Source organism: Nyctibius grandis, chromosome 5 (genome assembly GCF_013368605.1).
Source record: "Nyctibius grandis isolate bNycGra1 chromosome 5, bNycGra1.pri, whole genome shotgun sequence".
Lineage (NCBI taxonomy): Eukaryota > Metazoa > Chordata > Aves > Nyctibiiformes > Nyctibiidae > Nyctibius > Nyctibius grandis.
In genome coordinates this window covers 63,816,960-63,834,103 of record NC_090662.1, presented here as the reverse complement: position 1 = coordinate 63,834,103, position 17,144 = coordinate 63,816,960, and the positions used below count along the sequence as shown (strand labels likewise).

Here is a 17,144-nt window from a genome sequence, read left to right as displayed (position 1 = left end):
TGTGCATGCGAGTCAGCCTCTGAGCGATGGCAGGAGAATTTGGAGAGCTTGTTTGATAAGCTGTTGTCATGTTTTATCCCTTACCTCTCTGCTTTTAATTCTGTCCTCCCTGTTGCTGTGTCAGATGTCCTGTTCTTTCTCTCCAGAGTGTTCCTCTCTCATGACCTTCCACAAGTGCATATGGTTTTACTGTGGCTGTTACAGCCTGGGACCGGAGCCAGGGCTTGGGTTAAGACTGCTCCTGCTCCTCTGTCTCCAGCGTTTAAACAGGCTATTAGGGAGTTTGTTCTGATGTTGCTGTTGTGTGCGGAGGGTGATCCTGGTTTAGGTTGCTGTCTTCCAGCCATGGTGGACAAGACCTTTGGTCCTGGTTTTCCCAGTGTATATCTCTGCTTTTTGCTTTGAACATGCTCACTGAACCTGAGTCGTCTCTCTCCTCCCAGGATGGGTGTTTTTAGGTCTGTGCTACAAATACAACTTTTAGACTAAACTGTTTGCAGGGAGATGGATGTGAGGATAGAATCCAAAGCAGTTTGGTGGAGCTAACAAAGTGGCTGAGAAACATCCCCTCTCAGGCGTGTTACCTGGTCTTGCAATGTTCCAGTGCAGTGATGTTTGTGGAGCTGTTTTATAACTGAAGTAAACAGAGCTTAAGGTGGCCGTTCTGCCCAGGACCTCCAATGTTTTATACCTATTGGTAGAATTATTGATCAGTAGAGTTAGATGCCATATATTTACTGAACTGGGAAACTAGATAAGTTCTTCCTCCTGAAGAAAAACACTAAATATGTACCTCTTCCTTAATGTGTTTTGCAAAGTCTACTTGGCCCATAAGGGCAGAACCTCTCCCCTGTGTTTAAATGGAAGGAATAGTAAAAGCTAATGGAAAAAATAAATTTCTTACTCTGGCTTCTTTTCAAAGGTAATTGTTGCATATCATACAATCTGAGATAAGATGAAATTTAATCATTATAAAGAGGTACAATTCCACTGCCTCCAGCAGGTCTCCACCTGTGTGTTCCCAGTGGGCTGGGAAGGTGATGCTGTGGAGAACATGGCCATAGCTGGCTGTTTATAGACCACAGAAAGGGAAGAGAGCTTGCTCTGCAAGCTAGACTTCCATACATCTGTTACCCAACAATGGTAATGCAATGTTTGCCTTTCTAAATAAGTTCTGCTTTTTAGCATGACAGTGATTTTGATTAATAAATGTGTGCCCTCTATCTATGCCTGAGGGTTTAGATGTCATGGCAGAAAGTGACTTCTGTGCCTGAATGAATGTGTATGCAAATTATTTTATGTCAGTAGCTTTACTTATGTCCTGCCCCACAAAAAGTCACAGCTCTAAGGGCTTCTGCATAATGGGCTTTTGAAGCCCAAGCACTTCAATTGCCAGGAGTTGTGTTTACAAAAGAAATTCAATAAGTGCATCAATGACACTGCGAGCATCTTGATGCTGTCCATTATTTTGGCAGTTGTTGATGGACTTCCCTTTACAGGAAAATCCTGTAAATGTATCGTCTGTCTCATATTTAATTTTAAAGCCAATCTTTAAGAATTCTGTCGCTGAGATGCTATTTTCCAATAAATTTCTGTGGGTTTGGAGTAGTTTCTAGGAGACTTCTTTGGAACCCTCTTGACCTCCTTGGGCAATTCTCTAGGATTTTCTGTAAGAATTCTCTCTAGGTGACATTGTAAGTGACTTGAGGATATTCAGAAGAGCTAAAGAGGGCCACTTCTGAGAGCATGAGTTGTCTGACATTGAGTTATAGATGTTGATTGCTTGGAGCTCTGCATGCACAAGCTTTGTCTTGGAACGTCCCCAAAACGATGTGGTGGTGGCAGCAAAGTCATCCATACTTGCTGAAATTGCATTGGACTTCTCCTTTCTTTTTATCCGCTGTAGGTGTTCTCTGCCTGCCGGACAGCTTGAACCTTCACAAAGACCAGCAAAGGTCAAACAAGCCTGGGGAAGTGCAGATGTTCAGCCAGTCAGAGTTAAGGACCATCGAGCAGTCTTTGCTTGCTACACGTGTGGGGAGCATTGCTGAACTCAGTAAGTACAAGGTTGTTGATGATGTTTGGGTTTCTTTCCTTGGAGTAGAGCAAAGCCACTTGCATTGCCTGATTGTGCAGAGGAGTGATGAGGGAGCACGTGTCATGTTGAAGGAGATGCTGGGTCACAGAATCACAGAATGTTAGGGATTGGAAGGGACCTCGAAAGATCATCTAGTCCAATCCCCCTGCAGGAGCAGGATTACCTAGATCATATCACCCAGGAACATGTCCAGGCGGGTTTTGAATGTCTCCAGAGAAGGAGACTCCACAACCTCTCTGGGCAGCCTGTTCCAGTGTTCGGTTACCCTCACCGTAAAGAAGTTTTTCCTCATATTTATGTGGAACCTCCTGTGTTCCAGCTTGCACCCATTGCCCCTTGTCCTGTCAAGGGATGTCACTGAGAAGAGCCTGGCTCCATCCTCATGACACTTGCCCTTTACATATTTATAAACATTAATGAGGTCACCCCTCAGTCTCCTCCAAGCTAAAGAGACCCAGCTCCCTCAGCCTGTCCTCATAAGGGAGATGTTCCACCCCCTTAATCATCTTCGTGGCTCTGTGCTGGACTCTCTCTAGCAGTTCCCTGTCCTTCTTGAACTGAGGGGCCCAGAACTGGACACAATATTCCAGATGCGACCTCACCAGGGCAGAGTAGAGGGGGAGGAGAACCTCTCTTGACCTACTAACCACACCCCTTCTAATCCACCCCAGGATGCCATTGGCCTTCTTGGCCCCAAGGGCACACTGCTGGCTCATGGTCATCCTGCTGTCCACTAGGACCCCCAGGTCCCTTTCCCCTACGCTGGTCTCCAACAGGTCTGTCCCCAACTTGTACTCATACATGGGGTTGTTCTTGCCCAGATGCAGGACTCTACACTTGCCCTTGTTATATTTCATTAAGTTTCTCCCCGCCCAACTCTCCAGCCTGTCTAGGTCCCTCTGAATGGCTGCGCAGCCTTCTGGTGTGTCAGCCACTCCTCCCAGTTTTGTGTCATCAGCGAACTTGCTGACAGCGCACTCTAATCCCTCAACCAAGTCATTAATGAATATATTGAATAGAACTAGTCCCAGAACCGACCCTTGAGGGACTCCGCTAGACACAGGCCTCCAACTGGACTCTGTCCCATTGACCACCACTCTCTGGCTTCTTTCCTTCAGCCAGTTCACAATCCACCTCACTACCCGATCATCCAGACCACACTTCCTCAGTTTAGCTGCGAGGATGCTGTGGGAGACCGTGTCAAACGCTTTACTGAAATCGAGACAGACCACATCCACAGCTTTACCAACATCTATTCACCGGGTTATGTCCTCATAAAAGGCTATCAAGTTGGTTAAGCATGACTTCCCCTTGGTGAAGCCATGCTGAGTGCCCCTAATGATCCCCCTATCTTTGATGTGCCTAGAGACAGCACCAAGGACAAGTTGTTCCATTACCTTTCCGGGGATGGAGGTGAGGCTGACCGGTCTATAGTTACCCGGGTCCTCCTTCTTGCCCTTTTTGAAGACTGGAGTGACATTCGCTTTCCTCCGGTCCTCAGGCACCTCTCCCGTTGCCCACGACTTAGCGAAGATGATGGAGAGTGGCCTAGCAATGACTTCCGCCAGCTCCCTCAGCACCCGCGGGTGCGTCCCATCAGGGCCCATGGATTTATGGACGTCCAGGTTGCTTAATTGATCCCTGACCCAGCCCTCATCAACCAAGACAGACTCCTCCTCTATCCTGACTTCTTCTGAGGCCTCAGGGGTCCGGGGCTCCTCAGGACAGCCTCCAGCAGTATAGACAGAGGCAAAGAAGGCATTCAGTAACTCCGCCTTCTTTTTATCCTCTGTCTCCAGGGCCCCCACCTCATTCATCAGTGGGCCTACATTGCCTCTAGTGTTGGCTTTACCTGCAATGTATTTGAAGAAGCCCTTTCTGTTGTCCTTGACCTCTCTTGCAAGGTTTAATTCCAAGGAGGCCTTGGCTTTCCTAGTTGCCTCCCTACATCCTCTGACAACAGACTTATATTCCTTCCAAGTGGCCAGCCCCTCCTTCCATGATCTGTACACTCTCTTCTTCCACTTGAGTTGCCCAGCATCTAGCTGGGTCAGATCTAGCCATGCTTATGCTCCATGGCCGGTTTGAAAGCTGAAACCATAGGAGGAAAGAAGTCTTGTGTAGTCTCATAGCAATGCCTATGACTTGTTCGCATACTCATTTTTAAAGGTGAAAGATGCTTTATTTCATCTTCCCTACATTGTGTTTGAGAGCACCTCATAGCTTGGCCAGGCTTGCAAATGTCTATCGTATCAGTATCCTGTCCCCTTTCACTGGGATGCCTATTTTGAGATGGGTAGGCAAAAAGCTGAAGGTTGCAATAAGTGAAGGAAATATTGTCACAGATTTAAAGCAGAACTAGTTTGACCTGTGTTACAGAGGGTCCTTCACCCTGCCTTTCCTTCTCCAGTTCCAGGAAAGAACCACAGCTCAAACCTGCACCAGAGGAATTTGTGCCTGAAGATAAATTATTTACTGTTAATCAAAACACTTTTTGAGAAATGTGAGAATCTATGATATCTGTCAAAATCTGAAAGCTTTGGTTTCAGCACAGATAAATTGTAGGAGGCAAATGCCATGTGAATCTCCATGTGACACGGAGACAAAGTTATGAGAAGTGGCTTTTAAAATTTTTTTTAATTAAGATAGAAGCCTTCCAATCACTTGTTTACGGTATAGTTAGAGATATGAAGCTGTGAGTGGAAAAACAGAAACATTCAGACAATATAGGTTGGTTTTTTTTTTTTCTGAGGTCTGTCAGAAATACTGTCAAGTATTTTTTCCTGAGATCTGTTGAGAAATTTTGAGGAGAAATTGAAAAGACTCAGATCTATGAAGATACAGGCTGCCCAGCTTACTGTTGTTCTTATTACTGAATTCTGTGTTACCAACATCGTAAAGAATATGTATAGGTATCTTGTTCATTTTCCTGGAATTTTGTGGAGCAATGGGAGTCTCCTCTGTAGCTCCATCATATCTTCAGGGCTCAGTTTATGTGCTGCTCATGAGCCCTGTGGATGTACCATGGATGTTTGTCTACAAAACACAATATGCAACTTGCTGATTTTTCTGTGCTCTGGTGAAACATTGACAAGCCAAGAGCGCTTACATGCCCTAGCGTGAAGTGTTGCTCTGTCTCTGGAATCAGGTGTTTGGTGTTATTCAAATTAAGTAATTTATGCTTATTTATTTCACGCACATGAAACACACAACAGTACTGTCTGTATGCCAACTAAATTATGCATGATACAACTCTCTCTCTTAAAGTAAATGTGATTGTGTTTTAATAAATAAGTAATCTGTGGATATTTCAGGGTTTTTTTTCATTCTGGATTTTTTTGAACTTCTGTATGCAACCCAAAAAGCCAGACTTCTGATTACGGCCCCCCTTTTAAAATTTGATTTCCAGAAATCTATCATCTCTAAGTACTCCTACCTTAGATTCAAATGCTTGGTTGATTGGGTTTGCTTTCTGTACATCTGTTGACTGCAAACACAGGCAAAACATTCTTCAGGGTGGCCAACTCCAAAGAAAAGAGTGGATCGGTGGGAGTTAGATGCAGCTGTCAGAGAGGCTGGCACCTCCAGCATGCTGGTAGCCCTCCAGAAAGCCCTCTGGACAACTGTCAAGGGTACCACCCCAGCCACTGCAAGCAGATGCATGTTGGGGAAGAAGCAGTAGGAGTGGTAACTGGCAAAGCTTGCAAGGCTTGATGCTCAATTGGGTAGAAATCTTTTCTGTGGAGCAGCACTGGTGCAGAGTTCAATACTGAGTTGTGAAATGTGGAGGGAGGCGCAGCATGTCAGTGGGCAAAAACCTGTGAATTTGGGGGAAAATAATGAAATGGAAGGAAAATGGAGGGGTGGGGGGTTGAAAGGGGTTTGCTCTTTGTTCAGTGCTTGTATATCTGTCTCTGGCATCGGCAGAGGCTGTAACTTGGAGGTTACAGCAAAGCCTCTGCCGTGGAGGGAGGCTGGGGAACCGCAGCGTGGGGGCAGAAACGCTGAGCAGTGGGGAGAAGCCAGGGGGGAACACCTGGGGATCAGGAGCACGTTGGCAGGGAGGGAGTAGGCGAAAGACTATTTATCGTTGCCCTGGTGGTGTGAGGGGGACCGAGAGCTTTAGAAGTGGCGTTGTGGAGAGGAAAGAGGGTATGGCAAGCTCTGATGTGGAGAAAGTGGGATATGAGGGAAGGGTTAGGTGTGTAAAAGCCCCTGCTCATGGGGGAATGAATAAAGTTGATGAGGGAGACTCTCTGAATAGAAGGGAATTAAGAGGATGGCACTTGTAAAGAGGAGGAGGAGGAGGAGGTGGCAACCAGGAGTGAGTGGCAAGGACAGAAGCTTGGCCTGCTGGAACAACAAAGCAGGCAGTCCCCGGGGGCGTGTGTCCACAAGGTCCGACTGGCTTGCGATATCCCAGGAGCCAGGACTTCATTTCTGTTCTCTTCAAAAGAGCACAGAAAACAAGGGCAAGGAGTGATCTTGCAATAATGCAATTTAATTTTATCTCGTAAAAGAAAAAGGAAAAAAAGCAATTTAATTGAATGAGATTTCCTATAGTTTATAGACATTAATAATTTAATTATTGCAAGTATGCAGAATAACTAGGATTAACAAACACCCACATGCGGAGGAAAGGCTTCCCCTGCTCTCGGTTCTGTCCAGCATCCTCGCACACAGCGACATGGCCGGCTGTGAGCTGCTGGAGGCTTTGAGACTGAGAAATCAAATCTGTCCCCTGGAAGATGACAGCTGGCAAACGGGGCCTGTTTACTGCCCAGCACCTGTATGTCAGCTTAAGTCGTCTTAGTTTCTTCACAGTCTGCCCCAGGTGGAAAATAGATTCACAAGATGAAAAGCCTTGTGTCTTGGGGTACCTTCACCTTGCCCTACATGTGATGGCCCTCATTTGCCTGCTCCCTTCATTTTTTCATTTATGCTGTCAGTGTGTTAGAAAAGACCGTTTAGGTGAGCTGTGTCTCCCTAGGTGGTGACAGAGGCGAGAGAAAATTGGGGAAGGGTGGGATGGGTGGTGGACATGACCATAGAAGGAGGGTAGCACCCTCTGGGAATGCTGCAGAGGAGGAGGTCAACCCAGGCTGCCATTGAGGGGTCCTTATGGTCGGGCAGGTGCAACCGGACTCACGGATGCTGCTCTGGTTCCCCCCAAACCTTGCCTGCCTGGTGCTTCTGCTCTCATCTCCTGGGCTTAGCAGGCAGCGGGCATGGGTCATTGCTGGGATGGCCCTGCCCTGCCTGGCGGTGGTGGGGTGAAATAGCACTGCTGGCCCTGGGGCGCTCTGACAAAAATAGGAAGAAGAGACGATGTTGCTGACTTAGGGGAAAAATCAAAGGAAGGTTTCATTTCCAGGACTTAGGAGGAGAATGTAAATAGAGACCTAATTCTGCAATGCAATTACAGCGGTAATGTGTGATTCTAGGGAAAAGGCTTGAAAAATTAATGTGAAACCTTATTCATTAAAATATAATGAATGTGGCACAAAGTTAAGGAACAACAATAAATCTGGCCTATCTTATATTGGCATTTAGTATTCAGGAATTGTAATTGCCTACTACAGTGTGTTTTAAAATAATGTAATTTCATTTGAAATGCTTATTATATAGAGAACATTGGGAAGAACTGAAGCACAGCAAAAATAATAGGATTTTAAACAGTAGCCTGACAGTATTTCACTGTTTAATCTTAGAGACAATCTTTCACAGAACTTTTTTTTTTTCAATTTTTTTTTTCACTTTTTCCTGAGGTTTCTTATATTTACAGGCAAGACCTAGAGAAGAAGGGAAATAGATCTGTTTGGGGTTTTTCTCAAAAAGTTTTGGGGATTCTTCTGGATTTCTAGTTCTTCTCTTTTATTTCCTTCCCCTTCAGGTGGGGAAAAATAAGTAGACTAAATAGAAAAAGACAGGAATATTAGGGAGAGCTTTGGCTGTTGAGAGACCCTATGATACTGCATTCTGATCTTTGAATGTTTTTCCTAACTTCATTATATGCATGTTTGCAATCCACAGACATTTATGTTATATTTAACTGCATAACTCTCCAACAAACCTATTCATCGCCCATCTAAAAATACTGCTACCGGCTTGGACCGGCAGAAGGGCATGATGAGGTTCACAACCGGAGGTCACTGGTGTTTTGCTGGGTGAAGGGAAGAACCCTCTTTCTCTTGCATGTGCACGTAGGTGGTGACAAGGAAGAGCAGAGCCTTAGAGTGCACTGGGCACCAATCCTGGAACTAAGAAATATTCTTCCCTCACTGCCTTGGGGTGAAACCTGTAAGGTATTAGTGTACGGCTGAGCTGGGACAACCACCCCATGCTGAGGCGCATGCTTAGGGCTGCAGAAGGATTGTGTCTCTTGAGCCTCACAGAGGGATAAACTGTGGCTTAGGGTGTCATCCAAACCATGTCTTCATGCATGTCTTCAGGTTAGAGCAGAAAACTGTTTGGGGCTTGCTTTGAATCCAAAAATAGCTAGTCTGCTATGGCTTTCCTGGGTGAGAAGTTTGCCACCCAGTCTTGTACAAACCATGGTGACCAGTGGTGGTGGTAGTATTACTCTGAGTATTAACCACATCGAGTAGGCATTTTTATGTTAAACTATAACATAATCTGGAGATGCAGATGTGACTTAACACTGCTGATCTCAAAACTTTTTAACCTTTAAATGGTGTTTAACTTAGAGGAGCTCCCAGATCTGATGTTGAGGCTGGTGTTTCCTCCCCATCACCACTCAGGTCTCAGCAAGGTTTTCCTTTCTGCCACTGGAAAAACACCACCCTTCCCCATCATCCTCTCTTTGCCTCTGCAGTGCTGAATGTATGTATTTCCAAACTAACAGCCTCCCAGTAAATCTTGGCAGGCTTTTAGGGATGAAAGGAAGGGTTACTGCTCAAGTGTAAGTGGGAATGTGATTGCACATACCAATATTGTTTTTCATTTCTCCTCGCAGCCCCAGCCGAGGAGATGATGAAAGCCAGCATCCCCTCCCTTGTCTTTTCATCTACTCTCAATCCTCTGCAACCAACAGGAAGGAGCACTGCAGGAGCCATACAAATTGATTCATGTCTTGTAAATAAGAGGTTAAACCTAGGCTTAGAAGCAAATGCCAGGGGGAAGGTGCTTGCTGGAAGGGCGGCATCTGAAGGAGGGTTGTTGTAAGTGCTCTGCTTATTTACTGCCAGAACAAAAGCCCAGTTTGTCAGATATTTTTCTCAGACTAAGCAGCACGATAGAGAAAGGCCAAAGCTTATTCCCTGTGAATGGTTTGGTTCATGCAGCGCAGTGCAGTGCTGAGCTAAGCGGAGGTACTAGCTGAACCTGCAATTCAGATGGTAGTGCTCCGTTCAGCGTAGGGTTTGGCCATAGAGTGGCAGCCTGTGTGGGCAATCTTCAGATGTGGTGATACTTTTCCTAGTTTTTGAGGGCCCTCCGCTGGGTTATTGCACAAGATCTCTACATCCTCATTCTCCTACTGTTTTCTGGGCCTTTTGTTTGTGGTTCCTCCTCGCTGTGCTCCACACATCATCTGCTCTGTGTGTAAAAGCTAAAGAGAGAAGTTGTTGAGGTGCTCCTTCACCCCCCAGCAGAGAACACAAGACAGATTAATGCAGTGCTTAAATGCGAGGTAGTTTCTTGCCTCCGTTAAGTGCTAGCTGGTTGCAGGCTCCCCTGGCTGCTACTCTGTTCCCCTTGCAGCCCCTTCCAAGTGATGGACCTGAGCCTCTATTCACTGTCTGAATCTGTGCACAAGAAGGACTGTGGGTTACTTAATAGCCCCAAATGCTTTCTTCCCTTCCCCCTGAGATACCCACTATCATAAACCATAAAGCAATACATTTATTTATCAGTGGAAGCTAAGCAGGAGGGGGGATAATTTGAAAATACCAGTCTACACCCTGCTAAGGCTTTACCTTCCCTTTCACTGACCTGCTGACCAGGGGCTGGATTTCTGTCTTGGGTTACAGGGGCCGAACAGAGGCAGCTATCACTTGCCTGGGTCCCCGCCTGCTGTCAGTACTCTTTTGGGGGCTCCCCTCGCACGTGAGACTCAGCCCCCTTCGCCTTCCTGGGGGCCGAGCTGTGGTGTGTGCCCAGGCAGGTTGTTTTGTTCCTCTGGGGCTTCTGCCTTGTGCGTTTAATCCCGCTCAGGTTTGATGGTTAGAGGCAAAAGGGATCACCTTCGTGGGTGGGGGATGCTAGATCTCCAACTCTCCACCACCCTTCCCCAATACACCAATATATCAGCTCAGGACTCTCCCACGTACGTCACTCTTGAGATGCAGACTCCTATTCAGCCCTGAACTCCTGTGCATCACAGCGTGCTTGGGGTTAAACCAGCATTTTCCTTCCCTTAGGTTTGCAGTCCTCCCTGTCCCTGCTGTGCAGAGCACAGGCAATTGGTCAGGCCAGGCTGAGCACACTTCGCTGGCCTGCTCAGCCATGGGGGGCTCTTAAATTCAGAGCTTGAGGTCATGGGTCTATGTCAGGCCAATGAAAATCTAGGAACGGTGGTCCATAAGGTGGTGGCGGTCTGCAGAGGGAAGGCTCTGCATTAGGTTGGCAGGTGAATAGCTCACCCGAGTCAAAGCTTGTTTTGTTTGGAGCTGACGTGGTTTAAGGGGAGTCAAACACAAACATCATGCTTGCCACATTGGATTGGAGATTTTCAAGGTAATAGTGTTGTTATAATAAGTATGTGAACTTGAGAAGGTTTAATTATTATTGTGGCTTTTTTATGGGATGTATCCAATCCCTAATTTCTCAGTCTTCAAAGGCTTTGCAAACACTAAATTGCACACAAACACTTACTCTGTAATATAAATAGAAGCTTCTTGTGATGGTGGGATAAGTGGAGATAAAAGGTTAAACGATCTGTGGGAGGCCACAGTTAAGCCACTGTTAGGAAATGGGCTGCTCATATCCTTGGTCCTATCTTTTGGTGCTGAATTCAGACTTTGGGACCACAGCTCCTTTGTTTGCTCTTCTATGGGAGAAGTGAATGGCTGTTAGGAGAAGAAAAGGTTGCCTGGGGTAACAAAGTCACATAGGAGCACAACGTGCCAAGTGGGGATGGCAGAGATGGGGAGGTTTCTGCAAGGTGAGCTCAATGGTGAATCTGTTGCAAGTGGGATGCTCCACTGACTGGGGGTTATGGCACCCCAAGCGTACCTGCAGCCAGAGGCAGCTGGCTCTTGAATCTGGAATATACTGTGTGCCAGAGTAGCATAGCTTTATGTTTGAAGATACTTTGGGCTAAGAGCATGTGCACAGTGAAATAATACTAAACGCTTTCTAGTGTGCACCCACCCTAGCTCTGTGCACACTCCTGGTATAGATGGGTTGTCTTGAGTTAACGATAGAAAGACCTCCAATAAATCATTTGAGGAAAGGTTTTGCTCGAGTAGTTCTTGTTCAGCTGACTTTGAGACATAGAGGTTGATGCAACACCAGAGGCAAAGTAAACATGGAGGAACAGCACAGCTGAAATAAAGAGTGTAGGGATGGCTCGGGCAGCTGACTAGTGGATGGCTGGAGGCAGTCTGCCGTGGTACAGGAGACAGTTCAACTACTCGTATTCACCCTCATTCATGCGCTTCCAGGCATATGCCAGGGTGAGCTGTAACAATGCATCACTTTGGTGCAGAAACCAGAGGCAACAGGGCAGTAGAAAGGGAGAGACTTAGCTACAGTATGGGAAGGATGCAGGATGGCCATGGCTACCAGGTAGCAGTCTGATTGAATAGACCATGGCTTATTATCAGGGTTATAATTCGTGTTTTCAGTACAGTCTCCCCAGAGCTGGTCATGAGCAAAACCATAGATCCAAGATGTCTATACTGAGGTGTGAAATGAATCCAGGTCAAGAAAGTGAGTTTTGCACCTGGCTCACATGCTTGTAAGGGGGCAAACTTTGGAAACTACTGGCCATGACATGAAGTTGGCGGCTGGAGTGCAGCTCCTTGACCGATACTCCTCCTTTTCATGGTCTGGGCAGGACACAGGAGGACTTTAAAGGGCTCTGAAGGACAGACGCAACTCCAGTCTATGTCTCTGGCCCCCTTTTTGCAGGAGAAAATGTTCACCCAGGTAGCACAGCAAAGCAGTAACACTGCTGCTATCAACATGCCCCACCGCAGGACATGATTCCTGAGAGCAGGCTACATATATTGGGGTCATGGACAGCTGGAAGGATGATCAGACCAGCATTATCAAACTGATGGATGCTGCCTGCAGGATGCTGTTGTGCTGGAAACATGGCCTGATGCTGCTTCACACGGTGCTCTAACGGGGCATCACACAGGAGGAGGTCTGCGGTGGAAACGGAGATCTGCCTCTCTCCCCTGGGCTTTGAAGGAAAGACGCAGGCCAGAGAACTGTGTGGATTGTTTTCAGCGTGCAAAAATATCGTCGTTAAGTTGTTCTTGTGGTTTTAGGACATGTTTTTGGAATGAAAAAAACTCGAAGTAGGTGTTGTAGGGAGTGGCCGTATAAGGGTCGGTCCGGCGTCATTGACCTCTGGGTCATGGTTGTGCAAACACACACCCAGCTGGACATTTTAGGCTGTGGAAGTTTATCCCTCTGAAAGCAGCAAGCCTGCTCCTAGGCGGTCATGTTTGCAAGATCAGGTCCATGATGACAGACCATAAAATCCTCAGAAAGCTTCTCAGAAGTGGGCATTGGGCATCTATCGTTTCCTCTTTCTTCCTCCTATTTTTGTTTTTCTTCTTTTTTGCCCCTCCTCTGTTACAAAATTAGAAATGGATGTGTTATTTTTTGAACTTGGGGCTCTAAAATAGTAAGAGCAGTGATAATAGCTTTTGCCAAAGCTAAACAGTAAAAAAAAATGCTTAGCTGGTTACTGCAGAGAGGGCTCGAGCAGTCCAGTTGTGTGCTGTATGTTGAATATACCACCCCCATACAGACTGGAGCAGCTTAACTTTCCCTGTCACATCACATCTTTGGCTTGAAGTGAGTTAAGCTGTTCCTTAAATATTCAATATTGCCATAAACCAAGCCCGTGTCACAACACGAGTGTTACATAATATTTTCAATCTTTAAATCAAATGTATGTGGACCTTGCATTCATAAACCATGCTGAACCATGCTGAACTGACAGCCGTGGTGATGGGCGAGTCCTGCTTTAGTTGTGGAGAGGATGAAATGCTGGCCACTACAGCAGCAGCTCTCCGCACGCTGTGGTGCGGTGATAGTTTTGCAGGTCTTTTGCTAGCCGGCGTGCAAGGCACGGCGTTTTTCCTCCAGGCTGACAAGCTCCAGCACAGAGCCGCGTTTCTCAAGCTCTTCCCCATCCTGTCCCAGGGCTGCAAGGCAGTGCCGGCCTGGGGCTTGCTGCCGCCTTTGCTGCCCTCTAGAAGCCTGCCCTCCAGTTTTGGCTTCCCAGCTTTGGCAACAAAAATATCCTCAAATATCCCTCATCTCGCTGTTCTTTTTTTTTGTGTGTGTGTGTCTACCCCGCATAACGTGATCTCTTCCTCTCCCTGGCTCTGCCAGCAGAGCAGTTTGTATGTTGGCTTGCTTGGCTTACACTGCATAAATTGTGGAAGTGTTTATTTGGTTTAAATTAAAAACAAAATAAAATTGGCAAGGTCTTTTGTCAGGCAGGTTGGCTCCCCAGTCTGTTCCTCAGATGCGTTGCAGGCAGTGGTACAGGGGTGAGAATGAGCGCAGGGGACGGCGAGGCAGGGATCCCCGCTGAGCCCCATGTGTCGTGATGCCACTGCCCTTGGGAGCCGCATCCCTGGAGTTACCAGATTGACTCAACTGCTGGGACTTTTGGTTTTTATGTTTTTTTGGAAATGATGCACTCGGGAATTTATTGACCTTCCAGATGCACTCAGTTGATATATCAGAGACATGTTTTCAAGGCGCAAAAAAGATGCAGAAGAGCCAGCAACGGTGTGAGCAGGTAACCTCCCCTTGCAAAGCATTGCTGTAGCTGAGTGTGCCTCTGAAGAGCAGAGATGACTAACACAAAGTGATGAAGGGAGCTTCGCTCTCTATACTTGGCCACAAATTCAAGGTTGCCCTTGGTGTTCAAATATACTGTGGCTTTTACAGCTGGCAAGGAGAGCAAATATAGGTTGGGTTTCCCAGATGAGACTTGAGTTGGCTGACTGCTGGAGACCAGACCAGTGAGTCCTATCATGGAGATGGTTTCACATACATGGGCTTTGGAGTGCCCTGGCCAGGATCAAAGAGAATTTCAGCTCCTGGTATATTCTTTGGAAGAAAATGAAGAAGTAAAAGCATATTTAACAAGGAAGAATAGAAGCAGCAAAATGTGGTAGGGATTGAAACAACACACGTGCATCTTGAACCAGATGCTATACTATGCTACATTTTACAGAGTATGCGTAAGTACTACCATGCAGCGTGTGCATGCACCTGTCAGCTCCCTTGTCCCATCTTGGTGCTGATCCTCCTTCTATGACAAGATGACCCGCTTACTGGATGTGGGAAAGGCTGTGGATATTCTCTACGTGGACTTCAGTAAAGCCTTTGCCACAGTCTCCCATGGCATTCTCCTGGAGAAACTGGCTGCTCATGGCTTGGATGGGCGTACATTTCAGTGGGTAAAAAACTGGCTGGGTGGCCAGGCCCAAAGAGTTGTAGTTAGTGGAGCTAAATCCAGTTGGTGGCCGGTCACAAGTGGTGCTCCCCGGGGCTCAGTGTTGGGGCCAGTTCTCTTTAATATCTTTATCAATGATCTGGACGAGGGGATCAAGTGCACCCTCAGTAAGTTTGCACATGACACTAAGTTGGGCAGGAGTGCTGATCTGCTTGAGGGTAGGAAGGCTCTGCAGAGGGATCTGGACAGGCTGGATCGATGGGCCGAGGCCAACTGTATGAGATTCAACAAGGCTGAGTGTCAGGTCCTGCCCTTGGGGCACAACAACCCCATGCACTGCTACAGGTTTGGGGAAGAGTGGCTGGAAAGCTGCCTGGTGGAAAAGGACCTGGGTGTGTTGGTCGATGGCCAGCTGAATATGAGCCAGCAGTGTGCCCAGGTGGCCAAAAAGGCCAACAGCATCCTGGCTTCTATCAGAAACAGTGTGGCCAGCAGGACAAGGGAAGAAGTTGTCCCCCTGTACTCGGCACTGGTGAGGCCACACCTTGAATACTGTGTTCAGTTTTGGGCCCCTCACTACAAGAAAGACATTGAGGTGCTGGAGTGAGTCCAAAGAAGGGCAATGAAGCTGCTGAAGGGTCTAGAGCACAAGTCCTATGAGGGGCGGCTGAGGGAACCGGGGTTGTTTAGTCTGGAGAAAAGGAGGCTCAGGAGAGACCTTATCGCTGTCTACAACCACCTGAAAGAGGTTGAAGTGAGGTGGGTGTTGGTCTCTTCTCCCAGGTAACAAATGATAGGACGAGAGGAAACGGCCTCAAGTTGCACCGGGGGAGGTTTAGATTGGATATCAGGAAAAATTTCTTCACGGAAAGGGTTATCAAGCATTGGAACAAGCTGCCCAGGGAAGTAGTTGAGTCACCATCCCTGGAGGTATTTGAAAGACGAGTAGATGTGATGTTTAGGGATATTGTTTAGTGGTTGACTTGGTAGTATTAGATTAATGGTTGGACTCTTAATGATCTTAAAGGCCATTTCCAACCAAGACGATTCTGTGATCCTGGTGCACAGATATGCTAAGGTACAGTCTTCGCCCTGAAGAATCTGCACCATAACTGGATGTGGCTGGAGGAGGAAAAGGGCACCGGGGCATGCAGTGGCTTGTCGAAGGTTACACTGTGGAATAAAATAGAGAGCAGTGATTCCTGTTCTGTCTCCAGTGCTCTGCCTGTTGGGTACCAAGATCATAATGCAGCTTTTATGCTGACTTACTGTCCTCTGTGAAGCTTGGTGCTTTAGAGGTATTGATTATTTACCATTCTTGGTATAATGTAATTAAATGAGGCTTAAACATAAAAAAACATTAATTCAGCTTTAATGGCATGAATTGGTTTGGGTTTCTTAAGAAACAGTTGAGGAAATACAGAATAAAACGGTGAGCTCCTGGTCATATTGAAACGGATGGGAGCTTTGCCGTTGATTTCAGTGAGGCTCGAGTTCCTCCAGCCTTGCATCAACAGCGATGCTGAGCTGCCCACCCTGCCTACGTCATTCTTGCTGCTGCTTTCCTCCCTTACTCACCATGCACCTTCCTCCAGCGCTGGATATGTCATCGAAGTTGTATTGCCCCAGCGCTCGGGGAGGAATGGGGATGAAGTAATGCTGCCGCCTGAATCTGGGCCTAAATTGCATCCTGATTTTTATTCATCGTTCAGTACAGAAGTCAGAGGCGTTCTCTGGTGCCTGCTGTCTCAGTCCACTGAAATAATACTAGTCACGTGCTTAACTTTAACCACATGCTTTAATGCTCTAGTGGCTTGGGTCTGAAAAGGCTGAATTTAGTGCAACTCCTTTTTCATAGAATCACAGAATGGTTTGGGTCGGAAGGGACCTTAAAGGTCATCTAGTTCCAACCCCCCTGTCACAGGCAGGGACACCTTCCATTAGACCAGGTTGCTCAAAGCCCCATCCAACCTGGCCTTAAACATTGCCAGGGAGGGGGCAGCCACAACTTCTCTGGGCAACCTGTTCCAGTGTCTCACCACCCTCACAGTAAAGAATTTCTTCCTAATATCTAATCTAAATCTACCCTCTTTCAGTTTTAAACTGTTCCCCCTCATCGTATCACTACATGCCCTTGTGAAAAGTCCCTCTCCCGCTTTCCTGTAGGCTCCCTTCAGATACTGGAAGGCTGCTATAAGGTCTCCCCAGAGCCTTCTCTTCTCCAGGCTGAAGAGCCCCAACTCTCTCAGCCTGTCTTCATAGGAGAGGTGCTCCAGCCCTCTGATCATCTTCATGGCCCTCCTCTGGACTCGCTCCAACAGCTCCATGTCCTTCTTATGTTGGGGCCCTCAGAGCTGGACACAGTACTCCAGGTGGGGTCTCACGAGAGCAGAGTAGAGGGGCAGAATCACCTCCCTCGACCTGCTGGCC

At 47.0% G+C, this 17,144-nt stretch overlaps 1 protein-coding gene across 1 annotated transcript in view; it reads left to right on the top strand.

Annotated features, from left to right (window-relative positions):
• Positions 1 to 17,144, top strand: part of ABTB3 (ankyrin repeat and BTB domain containing 3) — a 188,314-nt gene that overhangs the window by 104,905 nt on the left and 66,265 nt on the right. Inside the window, exon 2 of the mRNA XM_068401050.1 lies at positions 1,907 to 2,056. Within this exon, the coding sequence (XP_068257151.1) occupies positions 1,907 to 2,056 (150 nt within the window). The remainder of the gene's footprint in view (positions 1 to 1,906; positions 2,057 to 17,144) is intronic.